The sequence below is a fragment of the Microcebus murinus genome, chromosome 9 (genome assembly GCF_040939455.1).
Source record: "Microcebus murinus isolate Inina chromosome 9, M.murinus_Inina_mat1.0, whole genome shotgun sequence".
Taxonomy (NCBI): domain Eukaryota; kingdom Metazoa; phylum Chordata; class Mammalia; order Primates; family Cheirogaleidae; genus Microcebus; species Microcebus murinus.
In genome coordinates, this window is record NC_134112.1 from 79,838,992 (window position 1) to 79,856,704 (window position 17,713).

Below are 17,713 nucleotides of genomic sequence, written 5' to 3' on the forward strand. Positions count from 1 at the left end.
GCTGGGAACTGAGGACATAAAATAATTAAGACACAACCCTGCCTTTAATGGCCTTTTTCAGTTTAGTCAGGGAGACCCAAATGGTAGTAACTTCTATAAAGGGATAGGGAAATGGTGGGATGATGGTGGGATGACGATGGGATGGTGGAATAGGGAGATGGTGGATCCCTTTAATGTACTCATCTACTCATCTAAAGGGACTTTAATCTACTCTTGCCTTGGAGAGACAAAGAAGGCTTCTAAGAGAAGATGAGTCCTGAAAGAGGAGGGATGGGTAACACAAGGGGCATTCTAAGGTGAGGGATTAGAGATAGAGGATGATTTTGCACTTGAGAAAAACCACTCTAGCTTCAGTGTGGGGTAATATAGACTAAGGAGGGGCTAAGTGGAAGGGACAGGGAGAAAGCTATCACGCTTGTGCTAGTATAGGTATAAGGTAAAGGTAATCTAAACTAACAGAAGGTCAGGGGATCTAAACAAACAAAAAAACGGTGGACAGATTCAAGTGATGTTAACGAAGTAGGAATAGCAGAAAAAGAAGGTAATTAAAGGTGTGCTGGGGGGAGGGAGAAACCAAGAATGATTCCCATATTTCTACCTTGAATAATCAAGTAGTACACCTTTCTAAGAAAGGGAATTATAAGAGGAAGTATAGGTTTGAAAAAAAGATAAGTTCAGTTTTTGATACGGTGACTGAGAAACATTCACATGAAAATATCCAATAGATAGCTAAATATATAGCCCAAGTGAAAGACATGAAAAAAGTCTAGACTATACACTTCTTGAGAGTGAGCAAGTTTTTTTTCTTCAAATCCTAAAAGCCTAGTATAGTCCTTGGCACAAAGTATTAAATAGTTGCTCAAGTATAGAGGGATGAATAAATGAGTGAATGGAAAAATAAATTTAAAAAGCCAATTGAGTTTTAGCCCATGGATTTAATTCATGCATTCATTAATATTTATTCATTCTATATGTTCTAAATTTAACCTATTTTTGATGACTCTGGATGGATTAACTCAGTTTATGAAGAAGAGGTCCTCATTCAACATAGTTTTGTTTTTTAAGCTGTAGAACTTATGGGAAAACTGCTGTTACTAGGTAAAATGGTTAAAACAAAACTATGTTGGATGAAATATCTCCTAAGATACTAAACAAATGAGAAGCTACATATCAAATACCCTATATGAGGCCTCTGACCCCAGGAGTGCACAATTCCTATAGAGAAACAATTATTCCAAATCTAAGCATACAGACACAATTATTTCAAGTCTCAATGTAGAGCGACCTTTCCCAAAAAGCTTCCTAAAGAAAATGTTCAGAAATAATATTTAGACCAGGAACACGGTCTAGTGATCTGTTACTTGATTGGAATTTCCTCAGAAATACAAATAGTCTTCATAAGACAAGTGTGACACTAAAACTGCTTTGACTGAATCATCATCAAACCTCTTTCCACCTTCTGGTTAGAAAGAGTCCACGGTGCCCTCACTAAAGTGTGAGTGTGGTGTAACATAATGTTGACTCTCATCCTTAGGGAAACAGATCCAAAAGGCAAAAGTGAGAAGCCCATTACTATTGTAGACAGGCTAGAACTACAGGCCATAGTCTGTGAGAATGTAGGAAGATTCTAAGACCCTGTAACTTTCCTGCCTTTGCTATCTGGTATCTATTTGCTTATACTGATAAGCTATCATTTATCCCTAACAATTTTTTTTTAAGCATTACCATGTCCTGAGTATTGTGCTAGGCGCAGAATCTATAAAACTTTCCGCATTCCCTTACATAAATCTCTCCAGTGGAAAGACAGGCATTAAACAAATCAATGCATAAACATAAGCATAATTACAAACTGTATTAGATGACAATAGGAAAGGAACATGAAACAGACAAGGAAAACGTATTTTAGATTATCCTTATTTAGAACTGACATTTAAGCTGAGACCTGAAAGCTGAGAAAATTATCAAGTGATAAACATATGCTAACAACAGATCTGTGTTTTAGGAAGATAGTTCTGCCAAGGTCATAGAAAACAGATTAGGGAAGAGGTCAGTTAAGAAAATATTGCAACAGTGAAAGCAAGAGATAAGAGTCCAAACTAAACTACTAAAGGTTGAGATGGCAAGAAGGAACCAAATGTGGATAACATTCAGAGGTAGGATGGATATGCATTGATCACTGATTAGGTAAAGAGTGTTAAGAGACAGAAATCAAGGTATTTGCCAGGACTCTAATTAGCGTAGGTAACTGAAGGGTGGAGATGAGAATAACTGATACAAGGAACACGTAAGGGAGGAACAAATTTGAAAAGGAAGATATGTTTGACTTACTGAGTTTTTGCTGCATTTAAGATACTGGATAAACGTGCATGTGGAGATGTGTCATATACAACTTTGAAAACAAATGGCCAGAAGAATAGCCAGTCTAGAAAAAAGGTCTGGGGTTATCTTCACAAAAGTGGTAAGTGATGCCTTGGGAATGAAGGAATTACTAGAGTATAAAAAGAGAAAAAGGATTAAGGAAACCTTAATCCATATTTGAAGACCTAGTAACAAAACAAAAGCCAGTAGCAAGAAAGAAGTATCAAACTTCACAGAAGCATCAGTTAAATAAACATTTATCAATATCCACCATGTTCCAGGTACTATTCCAGATACTAGGGATATACAGACAGGATCTCTACCCTTAAGAAACACACAGCCTAGAGAAGAGACACAAATAAGATTATTTCAAGGGAGTTATATAAAACACTATAGAGACAAAAAAGGGGGAAACCCAGGAGGTCAGGGGATACTCACTGATATTCAGCTTTAAGATTTAATTATGCAAAGAAAGTTGGTAAGGGAAAACCAGGTGAAATCAAGAGAATGTTCCTGGACTTTTGGAATACTGGTAGGATGAGTATAGGAAAAAAATGGAAGCCAAGAGAGGCTAAAGCGATTTAAATTGGAAAGGGTAGAGTTACTCTTAGAAGAAAATAAGAGACCCAGATGTGAAAGAAGACGAAGGATTTTTGATGGAAAGTTTACAGGTTTGGGGAAAAGTATTACAGAAGATAGATTTGATAGAAGCAGCCAAGCTGTATGCAGATTTGGAAAGAAAGGTGGGCAAAGAGAATTTGTATGAAGTGTACTGAGCTTTACATAATTGTATATTTCTACTCCTTAGGAGATTTCAGTAAAATATTAAAGAAGTCTATTACTTTCCAAAGATGTTTGGGCTTGTCTGCTTCTTTTGAATGCAATACTATGATGAGACTGGACCAAAGTGACCCAGTTATAGGTGATCATGAATGTCTGGAAAAGATAAATTTGCAAGCACTAATGGTTGCAGAAAGATCAAACATAATGTAAAGCAAGAACCCACTAGATTTACCATTTATGTGATCATTAGTGACCTTCAAGTGAACTTTCAGTAGAAATGTAGAGGTAGAAAAAAATTACAGATGGTTCACAAGTGAATGGCATAAGCATGGCTCTATATTGCTCATTCATTCATTCATTCAACAAATATTTATTGAATGCCTACTATGTACTAGGAATAATCGTAGGCCTTGGGGAACCAATGGTGACCAAGACACAGATCTCATAAGAGCTTATAGTCTGACAGAGAAAGAATACAAGGAAATAAACAACTACAGTGTAATAGAATCAGTGCTAAAAAATAGTATGAGAGTACATGGAAGTTTGACATAATAGATGGCAGTCTGAGGTAGTATGGAAGACTGGAAAGGAATCTGAGTATGTTTGCAGGTTGAGGGAGAGAAACTAGTGGATAAGGAGACAGAAGATGAGGAGGGGGAAAGAAATGGGGGTTGCTGGAGGAAGGTCCAGGGAAGTAGACAGGCCAGGGTGGAAGTGTTGGACTTGGGAAACAAAACCTCTCCTCCAAAGAAGGAAAAGAAGACAAAAAATAATCCTGATGTGAAAGGCAAATATAAAGAAATGTCCTCTACCCTTTGCCATGACATAGGCAAGATTGACTTTTATCAAGGAAACAAAAATGGGATAGGTAAAAGGTTTGAAGCAGGTAAGGTGAGAACTGGATAAATGAAATGAAAATTAATCAACTCCAATCCTTCAGATTATACAAATGACAGAACAGGCAATCAACAATTGTAGGCTTGCTTTGTTTGGATCTGGGAGAGGAACAAAGCAGAAAGTGAGCTTCATTTCATTGAATTCAATAGGCATGAATTACACAGGAAAATCTTAAGAATTATCAAAAAAATCAAATGCACACTCACACATGTGCAATTATTTATGGATTAATACAGTCAATATGGCGCTCCCATGAGTTTGAACTTGTCACTATTACTTAGTAACAATGGCAGAAGCTGGAAGGCTCACACAAAGAAGACAGGCAACAGAAGCCATGAGTAACAGGAATGAAGAGGAAACTCACTGGTAAAGAAGCTACACAGATTCGAAGATGAGGTCATAGGAAAAGAAGTAAAAGCAAAAGCAGACTGTGGACTAACAACAAGCCTGAAGATAAATGATATAATATTCCTGCCTTCCTTTAACATTCTATTAGCACCTGTTATGAGCCAGGAATACTTCGAGACATTGGTGATACAAAGACAAGACATGATTCTTGCTTGTAAACTCAAAATATGTTCATGTACTCACAGCCTAATATTTAAAAAAAGAAGAAAGAAAGCTGCACTGTGTTTTATTACTCAAAACTACATATTTTTTAATAAGACATTAATCAGGAAGAAGCACAATAATATCAAAAGGTTCAGCAAATTCTTCAAAAATTAGCAAAAGGTGCTGCCAAAAATGGCATCAAACTCCAGCACAGATTAAAGACCCATAAAATAATGATATGCTCTAACTTAATAAACTGCTGTATATTTTAGTTTTATCACAGATGTCACATTTGACTTTTCATTAAACGGTTGGATTAATGCCAACAACGAACATCAAATGGCAAAGTAAGATAACCAGAAACTAAGTGCTAGGAAGTATTTTAGGAACCAATTGAAGCAAATACTAGTGATCACCCAACAGTAATAATAAATATTTATTGAGCTCTTCTTTGAGCCAGGTATTATGCTAAGTGTATATACACACACACACACATATATATCATTAAAGTTTTATAAATTACCACAACAAACATACTTATAAGGTATTATAATTTCTAGTATTATCATTTTACAAATAAGAAAAATGAAGCTGAGAAAGATTAAGTAATCTGCCGAAACAACACAGCTAGTAAGCAAAGGAGCCAGGACTTGATTTCAGGCCTGCATAACACTTAAAAATCCATACTTTAACCACTGTACGATTCCATTTCCCCAAAAGAATGGAATGATGTCAGGAACATGATGAACACTCGATAGTGTCTGTCATTGAAGGAACGAATGACAGGAGATAAAGCAGCTATTTCACAGTAAACCCAAATGTGGAAAGCACAAGTAGAAAGGTAGGAATACTACTTTAAGGATTCATTAAATCACCAACTCAAACTCTGCAGCATAATTGTGGGTGTCTGGAAAATAGCATCAACTGACAGACTGACTTAATTTGCTGCTACAGCAAATGTAATGGCTCTTTCTGAGTGAAAACTTTAGGCTGAGTATGAATCTACAAAGCCAAAGATGGAAACGACATCAGGCAGTTCAGAAAAGAAACTGCAGATACTGATCAAAAGACTATTTCCCACATTTTCTTGGTACGGAAAGAATTGTTGATACTGCATGGACACAACAGTCAAGACCAAAGTTTGCCTTTAATTCTATCACTTTTAAAAAGGAAGAAAAGCATGTATACAAGAAAAATTATTACACTCTAGGACTGTCCTCTTTTAGAAAGATTCCTACCAAAAGATTCCTTCTAATGGGCCCAGGGCCATGTTTTATGCCACTGACTCTGCCACCATGATCACAAATGACAGGACCAGCAGAGAGCACCTGCCCCAAGATGCGCCAATCTATAGACTGGCCAGCAACCTATGAAGAGGCCTGGCATGAGAGACTTGCCCAACAGGCAATGTATCTATTAATAACTGAACCAATCATATTTTCTCATACAACAGTCTGAACTCAAAGCTATATGAAGAAGGCAAGTAGCTGAAAGACACAGAAGTCAGGTAGCAGAAGTAATGAGGCAGTTACCACCATATTGAGAAGATACAAAGTGAGGTAATTCATTAAAAAAAAAGTAAAAGCAGAGTCTAAAAAGGGCTAACAGCAGCAGAGAAGCAATACTTATGCTGCAAAGAGGGCAATACCTAGTCACTAGAGTTGCACTGATTATTTTTCTAGATTCTGTAACATTCACCTAGTTGAAATCTGTATGAGAAAACCAAGTTGTAAAATCATTCTCCAATTCCTGTAAGGCCTGGCAACTTCTATCTCCCATGTTTCCCCACACAAAGCCCTCTAATAAACCTCCCCCTTAATAGGTATAGACCAAGTAAAAGTCTGTGCTTCAAACCAAAAAAAAAAAAAAAAAAAGCTTAACAAAGTATTTATATAGAATAAGTGCACATGCATTAACACACCTGTAATTAGATGACATGGCAAGCTGGGTGGTGGCTGGCAATCCAAGCATTGTGAACCTTACACTTCCATCTTGTAGCATCTTTGGTTTGAACACTGTATTTCTTAACCCTATTTAATTGTGCTAGAAAGAAGGGCCGTCAAAGAAGTATCTTAAAACCTTAAAAATTAACAACTCATATAATTAGAATTGTGCACTTAAAGATTAAAAAGAAATCCAGGGCAGTAACAGAAAACAAAACCATCTCCTTTAAAAGTTTCTTGCTGTCATGTATGTAACTCTGTTTGTGTCTGAATTTCATGGCAAATAAGTGAATCTGTTCTCTTAGAATTACGATAAACAATAGTTGACTAGTCAAAATGATCAAGCAACAAAAGGACAAATTGAAAAATTAGGAATATGTCTTGTAGAAAGTATAACTTGTAAGTCTTGAAAATTATTCATAAATTTCACAAAATATGTTCTTGTTTATCTTTATGAGCCCTATTAGCCTATCTTATTTCCTCAAAGCCTGCCCATACAAAGGAAAGGAGAATGAAGCTCAGAAATTCTCAACCATCTACAAATGACCAGTGCATTGCACCCTAAGGAACTCAATAATTACCTAATAAGCAAAAGGCATGAAAATGACATTGCTGCTCTCCTAAAGTGGCTTATATAAAACTACCCTAATATCTTCCTAACAACTTCTATGTCAAAAATTGAAAGAAATTACATAAAAATCCCTTCCCTAAAAGTCCACGTTCCATGTAATTCAACCACTTGTGCACACTGTGCTCCTAGTGTTTCACTATTTTTTTCACTGAAGAAAAGTATTCCTTGCTTTTATTCAAAATAAAAGCTACAAGTCACAACTAACACTTACTTTGGGGTTCAGATCTACCAAAGCACCTATCTACCAAAGAGACTCAACTGTTTTTAAAAACATTTTTGCACAGCTGAGAAAAAAAGTCTAAAAGCCACTGTTTCATTTCTCAGACCTAATTTATTTTTAGGATAATCCCACAGATAGAAGGGATTAAAATCCAATATTCAAAACCCGAGTTGTAATGAAACCTATATGCACTTAAGGTTCATTTTGGTGTCATAATTTCTCATCTAAACTTAACATCATTATACACTCTTACATTGAAAGTGTTACCAAATTATGCAAAACAGGACATCCGGACAGTTTGCAAGTTATTATTGTTCAAGCATCCTAAGTGGGATTCTTTTGTTTATTTTGGTTTGGCTATTTTTCCAACCACATCATTCTACTGCTTAAACATTACAATGTTTTGTGTGGCAGGAAAATGCTCTAGATACCTGACACAAGCACTTGAGTATCAGAAGCATTAAGCAACCACACAGATATAAAAATCCCAGCATTTGATCTGAAGTTCATTCAAACCTAAAGAAAAGCATTCTCTGGTGATGGAAATTATTCTAGTCCCTAAACACTAAAATTTCTAAATCACCTTATCATTTAAAAAGGAAGATCAAGAAGAGTCAGGTGTGTGGGTAAACTCTTTCAGCAGATAAAATAGTACTAGGGCTTTCACTAAAATTTGGAGTACTGCCACTGATGACTACCATTGGCAGGACTTTTGATGATTGCCATTTCTTATCTTTTCATGACACGTTCACCAAAGAAATTCCTGACTCATCCCAAATTGTGCTATCCTGAAGAATCTATTCTTCCTATAGTTGAAAGCTTTCATTCAAATAGTACTTCTTACTATAAGTTTTGTTTTTTGAGAATATTTTGGCAATGTTATTCAATTAATATTTGTTTCATGTCAATATTTTTGCACACAGCCAGAAATAAAATATTTGTGTGATAGGACAAATACTAATGAGAATTTTGAGACAGATGGGTTGTTCTGGGGAGGAACCATAAAAACAAAGCCTAACTTACAATGAATGTGCTTTAAACTCCCTATCTTCTTCAAAATAAATGAAAAATTTTTTAGTAAGAATGATAAACTAACATCTGACTAGAAGAGAACCAACAGCAAATAATATAGTTGGTTGTCTTCATCGCCCCAATTAAATACAAAAGCAGCAGATAAAATCTGATGTGCAGCAATAAAGTTGCCTCTTCTAATGCACAAATTTCCATCTAAATTTAATAGGCAATAAAAAAAATTCCACATTTGAATATGCATTACAACAATATCTAACATTTAGTGTAACATGCCAGGTACTGCTTCTAAGTGTAGTACATATATTTTTCATTTTATCCTCAGAACCTATGGGGTAAGAAATATTATCCCCATTTTACAGGTGATGTAACTAAGGCACAAAATGTTTATGTAAACCTGCACAAGGTCGCAAAAGAAATAATTTGTGGATCCAAAAATTTCACCAACTAATCTGGCTCCAAATCATTACGTTAAGCTGCCAATAAGATAGTGTAGTCAATGTGCTTTGCAAATGGTAAAATGTGCAAATGTAAAGTTGTACTGACACAGGCTTTGTTGTCATATCTAGGGTCAAGTCCCCTACTATGTGAACCTGAGTAAATCACTGAACTCTTCTAAGCTTCAATTTTCTGTCAATAAAAATAAAGATAATGAAGAAACAGGTCTTACTTCATAGGGTTGTTGGTAGGATTAGGGACATTAAGCATGTAAGGAGCAGAATGCTTGGCACACAGGAAGCACTCCAAAAATGTTCATTATTACTAGCCATTACTAAAAATTCTTTTTATTTTCATAAACACTTATCTTAGTACTGGTGGAATTTTCTAAAATAAGTGAAATCCATCAATATTGAGAGAATAAAAGTTTATGAAATTAGGACCCAAAGTCTCAAAGTATATGATAGCACAATTTTGAGATAGAAACAGTTACTACTTGTATTAACAGCATTACCAAATATTTATTTAAAGTGCCTGGGTATACATAAAAATGTGCTAGGCACTATCCAAAATTATCAAGACATAGTCCCTGACATCAAAAATACACAATAATGGAAATTAATTCTGCTGAGTGGGCACAAACAGCAAAACCTCCAACTTTGGACATTTTCCCAACCAGATGCACCTATGATCTTTCTCCCACTCTGCTTGTGGTGGTGTAGTGATGAAAATATGTAGAGGAAGAAGCTTGAAAACCATAAACCTCTCAAATACAGTGTAGAGGAATAAAAATTCAGAAGGAAATGAGCTGTACTTTTCATACTCTTATCTTCCTAAAAAACATTTTAGCTACCTTGGTACTAATCATCTCTGTTAATTAACCAGAAGAAAAAAGGCAAGATAAGAGCTGGAACCTCAGAGAAAAAGGGTACAGAAACAAATTGTGACAGGAAGAATGAATTTGGAAAGTCAGAAAAGCCAAAATAATTGTACGTAAATTTAAGTGAAACATGTCTTTATTGTGCACTGTACCTTGTGTTTAATGTCTTAGAAATCAAACTAACGGCTGTTCCTAAAATTGCTGACCCTTACTCCTTTTAAGTCCCAAGGTTCCCTCTAGCTTTTAAAGTCAAAGAGAGGGGAAAGATAGCATAGAGTGTAGAAGGATTTTGCCTAACAGCATAGCCAACATCACACAGCACTTATCTTAAGAGAGTTATGGCTAAGTCATAATCCTAGTAGTCTATAGATTCCATTAGAAAAGTAACTTCTACAACTCTAAACTAAGGACCTAGAATATTTCTATGAGCCCCTGAAGGAAACCTGGAAACCTAACTTCTAAAATGTTTAGTAGCATTTCTATCTCATTTCCAGAGGTCATGCTGTCTTCTGCAACTTCATAACAGGTAATGGCAGTCACTTATGCCTGCCTATCTCTGTATTTATTTGCCATATCTACAAGAACATTTCTCTTTTATACCCGTAACCTAAAGGCCAAGCAAAATCACAGACCTCCCTGCTAATGCATCCGCAGGCTCTTTAAACTGAGTAGAACAGACTATTGACAATTAAGCAACATAACAAATACATTTTCCTAAAAAAATGTGAAGGTACTTTTCAGAAATAAAAGCAATCTGTGTCAACCAAAAACTTAGCTCATATATACAAAACTAGGCAAAAAACTAAGGATGGGTAATATACATATATTCTTCAAAGGTTTTCTCTGTAAAGTAAGAAGTAAAGGGCAGGGTGAGGGGGGTGAATAGAGACATACACAAAAAATGGTGTTGTATATTCAAGGCACATTCTAATGAATACCTGCCCACCTGATTAGCCATACCTTATCTAGCTCTCATTTGCACTATCCAAATTTATGAAGTTGAAGTGCAAGCTATACCTATTATTGTTTCCTCTCCTCCACCACACTTAAGAATGGAAAGTACCTTTAGGAAGAAACATAAGTTGAATTCTATAGAAAAACTCTAATTGATCAAAGAGCAGCAAAGATGGATATAATTTATAGCCAGAGATGTTTCTTAATATAGAGTAAGCAGTTTCTGATGACTTTATCTGCTTTACTCCTCACTACAACAATAAAAAGTCATCTTAATATGTGCTTATGAAGCCTACGTGCAGAAAAGCTGCTGGCACAAATTTCTCAGGCTTTTCCAAGCCTCAAGCCTAAGCCTCTGAAATGACAGAGGTCAACAGTCCAAATAAAACAAATAAGTATGGAAAATGAAGACCAGAAAGGAATAGGAAGAACAAATACTTGCTAATAACTTCTTATTTGCTGCACCTTTCTAAACTGGTCCTAGTTGAGCCTCTAATTGTTATGTCTGCCATGATCCATTAATTCAGCTATTAAAATGTTCCCAATCTCTCTAGGCCCTTATAATTGAGGTAAGTCCTGACAAACTGTTATTTTTTCTACATAACCCAGATGAAATCTTTTGAAAGTTCCTGGAACTCTCATTTCCTCCTTCTAAACTCCTGTTCTTTGGCCCTAGAATTATTACAGAGAAGAAATACTGTGAATGGTCCTATAGAAACAGGCAGTTAGAAAAAGAGAATTTCAGCCAATTGGGCTCCCTTCCTCCAGCATCAAGCAATTTTTCTTTCTTTCCTATATAATATTTAACAAGTAAACAGAGAGAAAAGGCTGACATACAGATGAGAGGATGCCACAAAGAGCTACCCCAAGCTTTTTAGGAACCTTCCTATCTTTTCACTGGTTATAGGTACTCAGTCTGGAAAACATCTTTGGAATATGTCTTGTGTAGGAATGCATAAAAGATAACACCTTGCAAAAGTCAAACATACAGGTTTAATAATGTGCAACTAATGAAGATGGTTTATAAATGAAATACCACCTACACATTTAGTTCCCTAAATATATTATACTATTAGTCATTAAAGTTAGACCTACAAGTACAAATTTTCCATATGTGGAAAAATTAAATCCGTTTTTAAATTAAAGAGAAATTATTACTCTATTTCTTAAAAATAAAACTATCAGGATATAATTCAAGTGTAGCTGCTCATAGTCACTGAATAAGTTTAAATTTGATAATAAAACATTTAAGTTTCAACCAATGCACCTTTGTTGAAGCACATTTAGCTGAAATAACTTTGAGTCTGGTTTATTTCCATCACATATAGTACATTTTTCCAACAAGAGCATGTACATTCAATATAGAACATTTCCAGCAACAGTTACAGTCTTTCTAGTTTCCTTTCACAGTATATTTTAGTGCAAAGCACTGGGAAGGGTAAATGTTTTTCTAGCTATAGAATCATTTTATTAAGACCTTGTGGATCTTCAACATTTTAAAATTTTGTACAAAAAGTATATAGATGGACAGGGTCCCTCCTAAATACAGGTATAAATCTATATAAAAACATGGTATATTTTCTGCTGTACCTTTTAAAATTATAATTTGACACAAAATCTAAAAAATAAAATAGTCCCTAAAAAGTACAAAATATTGATACATAAAAACCTGCCCAAAATTTCATAAAGATAGATGTACTTCTGTTTTTCCTAAAATCTTGATTACAAAAATGCACAAGAATTCATTATTTTCTAAATTTTACAGTAGGAATCAAATATTATCTAAAGTGGTCATTTAAGATTTTTCTTGGGAGAAAAAAAAAATCAGGGTTTACACCCGCATCTTCCTTTTTTAGTAATATTTAAAGAAATAAACTAGTATCATAAGAAGTGGTTGTGCATGGATTGTCTGCATCCATAAAATATCAGTAAGCTATGTGCTACCTTCATATTAGCATCAGTAAATGTGTGGTCTTTAAAAAAAAAAAAGAAACTGAAAAATAAGGTTGTATCTATCATTAAAGTGCTTTTTATAAAATTTAAAGAAAAATAGGGGAATGTTTAATTTTCATAAAACCTCGGATGAAAAATGTAATGATCCATGCATGAAAATGAACTGGAACTTTCCTGTAGTATATGTTTTAGAATGAAACTTTCAAACACTTAAGTGCTACAGAGAACAAGTTAGAAATGGATATAAAAATTATTACAAATATTTAGTAAGCTAAATATTTATAATGTGTTGGTACTAATTTGTCTTTTTTGTCCTAGCATACACTCACTAGAAAATCATATTTCTGTACAATCCAGATGAAAATTTTGTCAAATAAAGTGAAACAAAACTAAAGTCACTAAGATAGTCTTTGTCAATTAAAAATTGGTATTTTCTCCAGGTTCTTGATCCCTTTAATCAACAAATTGTTTGGAATATAAAATTTGCAACATCTTTGTAGAAACTGTAGACCAAATACACAAGATCAAGGGTGGTTAGCTGATGGACTGTGATGATGGCATGTAATGTCACAGCTACTTGAAAGTGCTGGAATAGGCAGTGCCTTAGAAACAAGTGGTTAGATGGTTATTATTTTAGTCAGAAAACAGCAGTTACAGTTGAATATTTATGAAATTGTTTTTCTTTTTTTTCCTCATAGTACCATTTGAAGGCGTTTAGTGGTTCTAACACCAATTTAAAGTCTTTCCACAAAAATGAACTCCAAACCTTTTCGTACATCACTTGAAGTTATCTGAGGAAAAACAGGAATAAATGAACACTTTTGAGTTTACCAATAAAACCTTGTTTTTAAATTAAACAATAGTAAATGACTTCTAAAGGATGGCTGCATCTCAAGTTTTCCACACAAATACAAAAATGTATGCTAATCAAACTATAACATTTAACCTACTCAGCACTCAAAACTAAGTATTTTGCTTTAGAACCTCTGAAACTAATTTAATATTCACTAAATACATTAAATGTCTTAATGCAAGGAACAACAGTACTGAAGGTAAACTTTTAAAATATACGTAGACTTGCAAAAACAAGTATAGGGAGTCTACTCCTTATTTTGTATTGCATTTTAAAAGTCTACATTTGTTCCAAAACCTTCTAAAAAAAATAACCTTTTTCTTTCTTCCAAACAAGAATTTTACTTTTCTTGTAACACATAACCACACACACAAAAAAATCCCTAATACTAACTATGTTGAAATGATCATCAAAAAGTTTATTAAACAGAAAGGAAAAAATAAGAGTATCTGGGACCTAAGTAATCATTGTTTCCAACAGTAACTAACACACATTCCCAAGGAGAAAAAAAATCCAAACATTTGTTTACCAATTTTTCCCCTTTGCTTGGAAGCACTATGTTAAAAGTAAATAATAAATGCTAATCATTCTAAATTCAATTTGGGAATTTTTTTTCTGAGTACAGCACTTTATTTAGCCGTCACAGATTAATTTTTACAATAATTACAGTCCCTGAAAAGAATTTTTTCCTATAATTATCGCCTTCACAAATTCATTCTAATATATTTAACTTTCCTACAATGCATTAATTAGTAGACTAAGTCACTGAATCAAATTAAACCTGTGCAAAGTTAGTTAAACAGAAGACTTCTATTGTAAACATAAGCCAATATAGATGTATATATTTTACAACATTAAAAGGAAAGCACTGACCCTGTGCCATCTACCTATAACTACATTACATTGTCCTGTGGAAGATAAGTTATGAAATTAAATTTTGTTCCCAAGCCACTGGAATAAAGGTCACTGTCTAAGAGGTAAATGCAATATGCACATTACTCTTGCAGTTCCCATTGCCATAAGATATATGGAAGTAAACATGTTAAAATAGAACCAGCTATAAATTATGGTCAAATAATTTTTTTTTAGTTCGATGGGGGGAAAAAAGCAAAACTCTGTAACTGTTCCTCACCAGACAAGAGCCTTAGATCTTGTACTTCGGCCTTTGGTTTTGTTTCCTTCAGGTGAATTGGAAGCATTTGCCTTATGAGTTTTCTTATGATGTTCAAGATAAGTCTTTTTGGCAAATGCCTTTCCACATTTATTGCATCTGTGAAGAGAAAAGTTTTTTGTGACTTTTACTTCAATACCGACGTCAGCTACTTCATACTTTTTACTAGGAGAGTTAGAAGTGCCATCATGTTTTGAATCACTATGTTTTGCTTCGTCTCTCGAAGGGCCTCTTTTTGCCACTTTATTTAGAACAAAATCAATGGGCTTTTTTATAGCTCTGATCTCTAAACTGGCTGTTATTTTCCCAAGATAGCGAGATGACTTTTTATGAACCACAGTTATATGACGTATCACATCGCGCTTCCGACGAGTTTCATAAGTGCAAAGAGGACACTTGTAGAATTTAACATAAATGTTATTTCCATCTGTGTGCAACTCAATGTGTTTAGTCAAGTTCTGTTTAGAAGTAAACTGACGTTTACAAAGTTTACAGTAAAGTTGCTTAAAGTCAAAGCCAGCTGAAAGTTTTGGTTTCCTGGTTTTTTGCTGGCCACCTGCAGCCGATGGACTAGTTGATTTAGGGCTTTCAGAGTCTTGTTTAACTTTATTTTTCTGTGCTGCCGGTGTGTTCTTTTTTTCATTTGAATGATTTGTTCCCTTTAATTCATTCTGTGGAGAATGGGTAATGGAAGGGGGTGAAGATTCTACAGAATCTGCTGGTTCAACTTTAACTTTTATTTCTGAACTGTTGGCAGTATTATTAGGGCCTTTCTCTCTTTTAGAGTTTGTTCCAGAAAGAGTTATCTTGTGGACAATTTGCATATGCCTTTTAAGCATTATTTGTGAACTATATTTTCTCTTGCAAAGGAGGCATTTGCATGCAGTTAAATTGTATTCAGCCTTTGAAGACGACTTTTGTTTTCGAGTCTTAAAAGATTTTTTAGGAGAAATAGAATCCAGGAACAAAGGTTGCCCAGGCTTTGTTGCTATATCAGGAGTAATTGAATCCCTCCTTAGTCCTCTATGAACTTCATCAAAATGCCTCCTTACATTCGCTTTTGTAGCAAATGATTTACAACAAACTGGACAACTCCTACTTAATGGAACTAGAACATTCTTACTGCGTCCTTTAGAGGACTGGTTTGTATTCTTTCGTGTTTCAATGTACTTTTTTAGTTCTTCCATCTTTTTCTTGTGGACTTTTCGAATGTGACGACGAACACCTCGTCTAGAATTGAATTCCTTTCTACAAAGACAACATATCAACTGGTGACCAAAATCAGAATTGTCGGAAGTTTCCAAGTCAGCCTGTGATTCCTGAGGTTGTTCATCAGATGTAGGTACAACTTCATCTGCAACAATCTCAACAGGAGGGGGCTCTACAGTTTCCACCTCTGTATCTGTAACTGGTGCTGTTTTAGACTGTTCAGTGCTAGTTTCCTGTATTTGAACTTCGGTTTGTTCAGGAGTACTGCTTGACTCTGTGACTTCAGTAGGATTATCAGTCCTTGAAATATATTGAAACACTGCATTTTGATTAGTTTCTATGGGTTCTAGCTTAATAATATATTCTCGCTTGTCCACACTTGGATATATGGCTTCTAGGAGATCATTTATGGCTTGGCTTTGCTTATCATTTACATCAGGAAGGTCTGTTAAGAAAAAAAACAACATTTTAATCTTAAATAATTAGCCTTCTCTAGCCCTTTAATATTTTTAAATATATTATGAACCTCTACTTTAAAATGTATTATATACTGGTTAGAATTAGTTTTATAAGAACATTATCTACTTTTCAGTATTTTATGAAGATAAAAACGAGTATTAATTAAACTTAAATTACCCTTAACTTAAATTCTCACCATGATACCAAAGTATTAAGAAATAGGTGCAATCTGAAGAACTATTTCTGCTTTTAAGTGCCCCTTAATATAAAATATATAAGCACTTAGGTATCTTAAACAATAAAAATAATACTAGCAAATGGTAACTCATAACCCAGAATAGACAAAATATTATGAAGAATATTACTACATAAATAAAAATGATTTTTAGAAAACATAACAGCATTCCTATCAACTTAATCCATAATCTAACCTAATCTAGTCTATTTGAACATTTTACTGAAATGAAAAAGAAAGATTTACAAGCAAATACAAAAATCTTAATCACACAATATACAGAAGTATTTGCTAAATTCAGTACTATTACATGCCTTCTTAACGTGATACAATTTTACTGAAACAAATGATTAAAAACTACAGATTTATTCCAAGAATAGAGCTAGTTTTATTTACTTGCATAATCATTGTACACTCTATAGGCATCCAAATATCCTACTGTAACAGAGTGGTCTAACACTGGTTATGCCCCACATAAACTAAAATCTAGCTACAAATCTAGCACCAACCTGATATCTATTTAGAAATCAGGAAATGAGATTCATTATATATAGCTCTTCTAATCTATTCATCTTTCTTTTTAAAATGAATAACATAGTACATATAAGAAAAACTTTCATATTTCTAGAATGAGTATTGCCAAGAAGAGTACATAATAATCTAGGCAAATCCATTTATTTATTTCACTCTATAAATTAACTCTACAACTAAAAATAACAAAGAGTAACTACCAAAAAATAAACGTTGGGTTTTTTTTTTGAGAGAGAGTCATACAAAAAATAAACGTTTTTTGTTTGTTTGTTTTTTGAGAGAGAGTCTCACTCCATCACCCCAGCTAGAGTAACTACTGTCATCATAGCTTACTGCAACATCAAACTCCTGGGCTCAAGTGATCCTCCTGCTTCAGCCTCCCAAGTAGCTGGGACTACAGGTACACGCAACCATCCCCAGCTATTTTTCTGCTTTTGTAGAGACAAGGTCTCGTTCTTGCTCAGGCTGGTCTCCAACTCTAGAGGCTCAAGTGATCCACCCACCTCAGCCTCCCAGAGTGCTAGGATTAGTTTATTGGCCACCATGCCTGCCCAATAAACTAATTTTCTACCAGTACTTTAATTAAAAGGTCAAATTAGAAACTAACCTCTAGGGAC

General features: G+C 34.5%; 1 protein-coding gene across 4 annotated transcripts in view; it reads right to left on the minus strand.

Moving 5' to 3' along the window:
• The window catches only part of ZNF800 (zinc finger protein 800), a 49,536-nt gene that overhangs the window by 14,663 nt on the left and 17,160 nt on the right, over window positions 1-17,713 (minus strand). For 2 of the 4 annotated variants that reach the window (XM_076006596.1, XM_012789107.3), the window contains 2 exons: window positions 14,624-16,316; window positions 380-13,429 (listed from right to left, as the gene is read on the minus strand). In XM_076006596.1, coding sequence (XP_075862711.1) covers window position 13,429; window positions 14,624-16,316 — 1,694 coding nt within the window. In that variant the 3' untranslated portion in view covers window positions 380-13,428. Of the gene's footprint in view, window positions 1-379; window positions 13,430-14,623; window positions 16,317-17,713 lie in introns of those variants that run through there. The other 2 variants (XM_076006595.1, XM_012789106.3) reach the window with 1 other exon arrangement.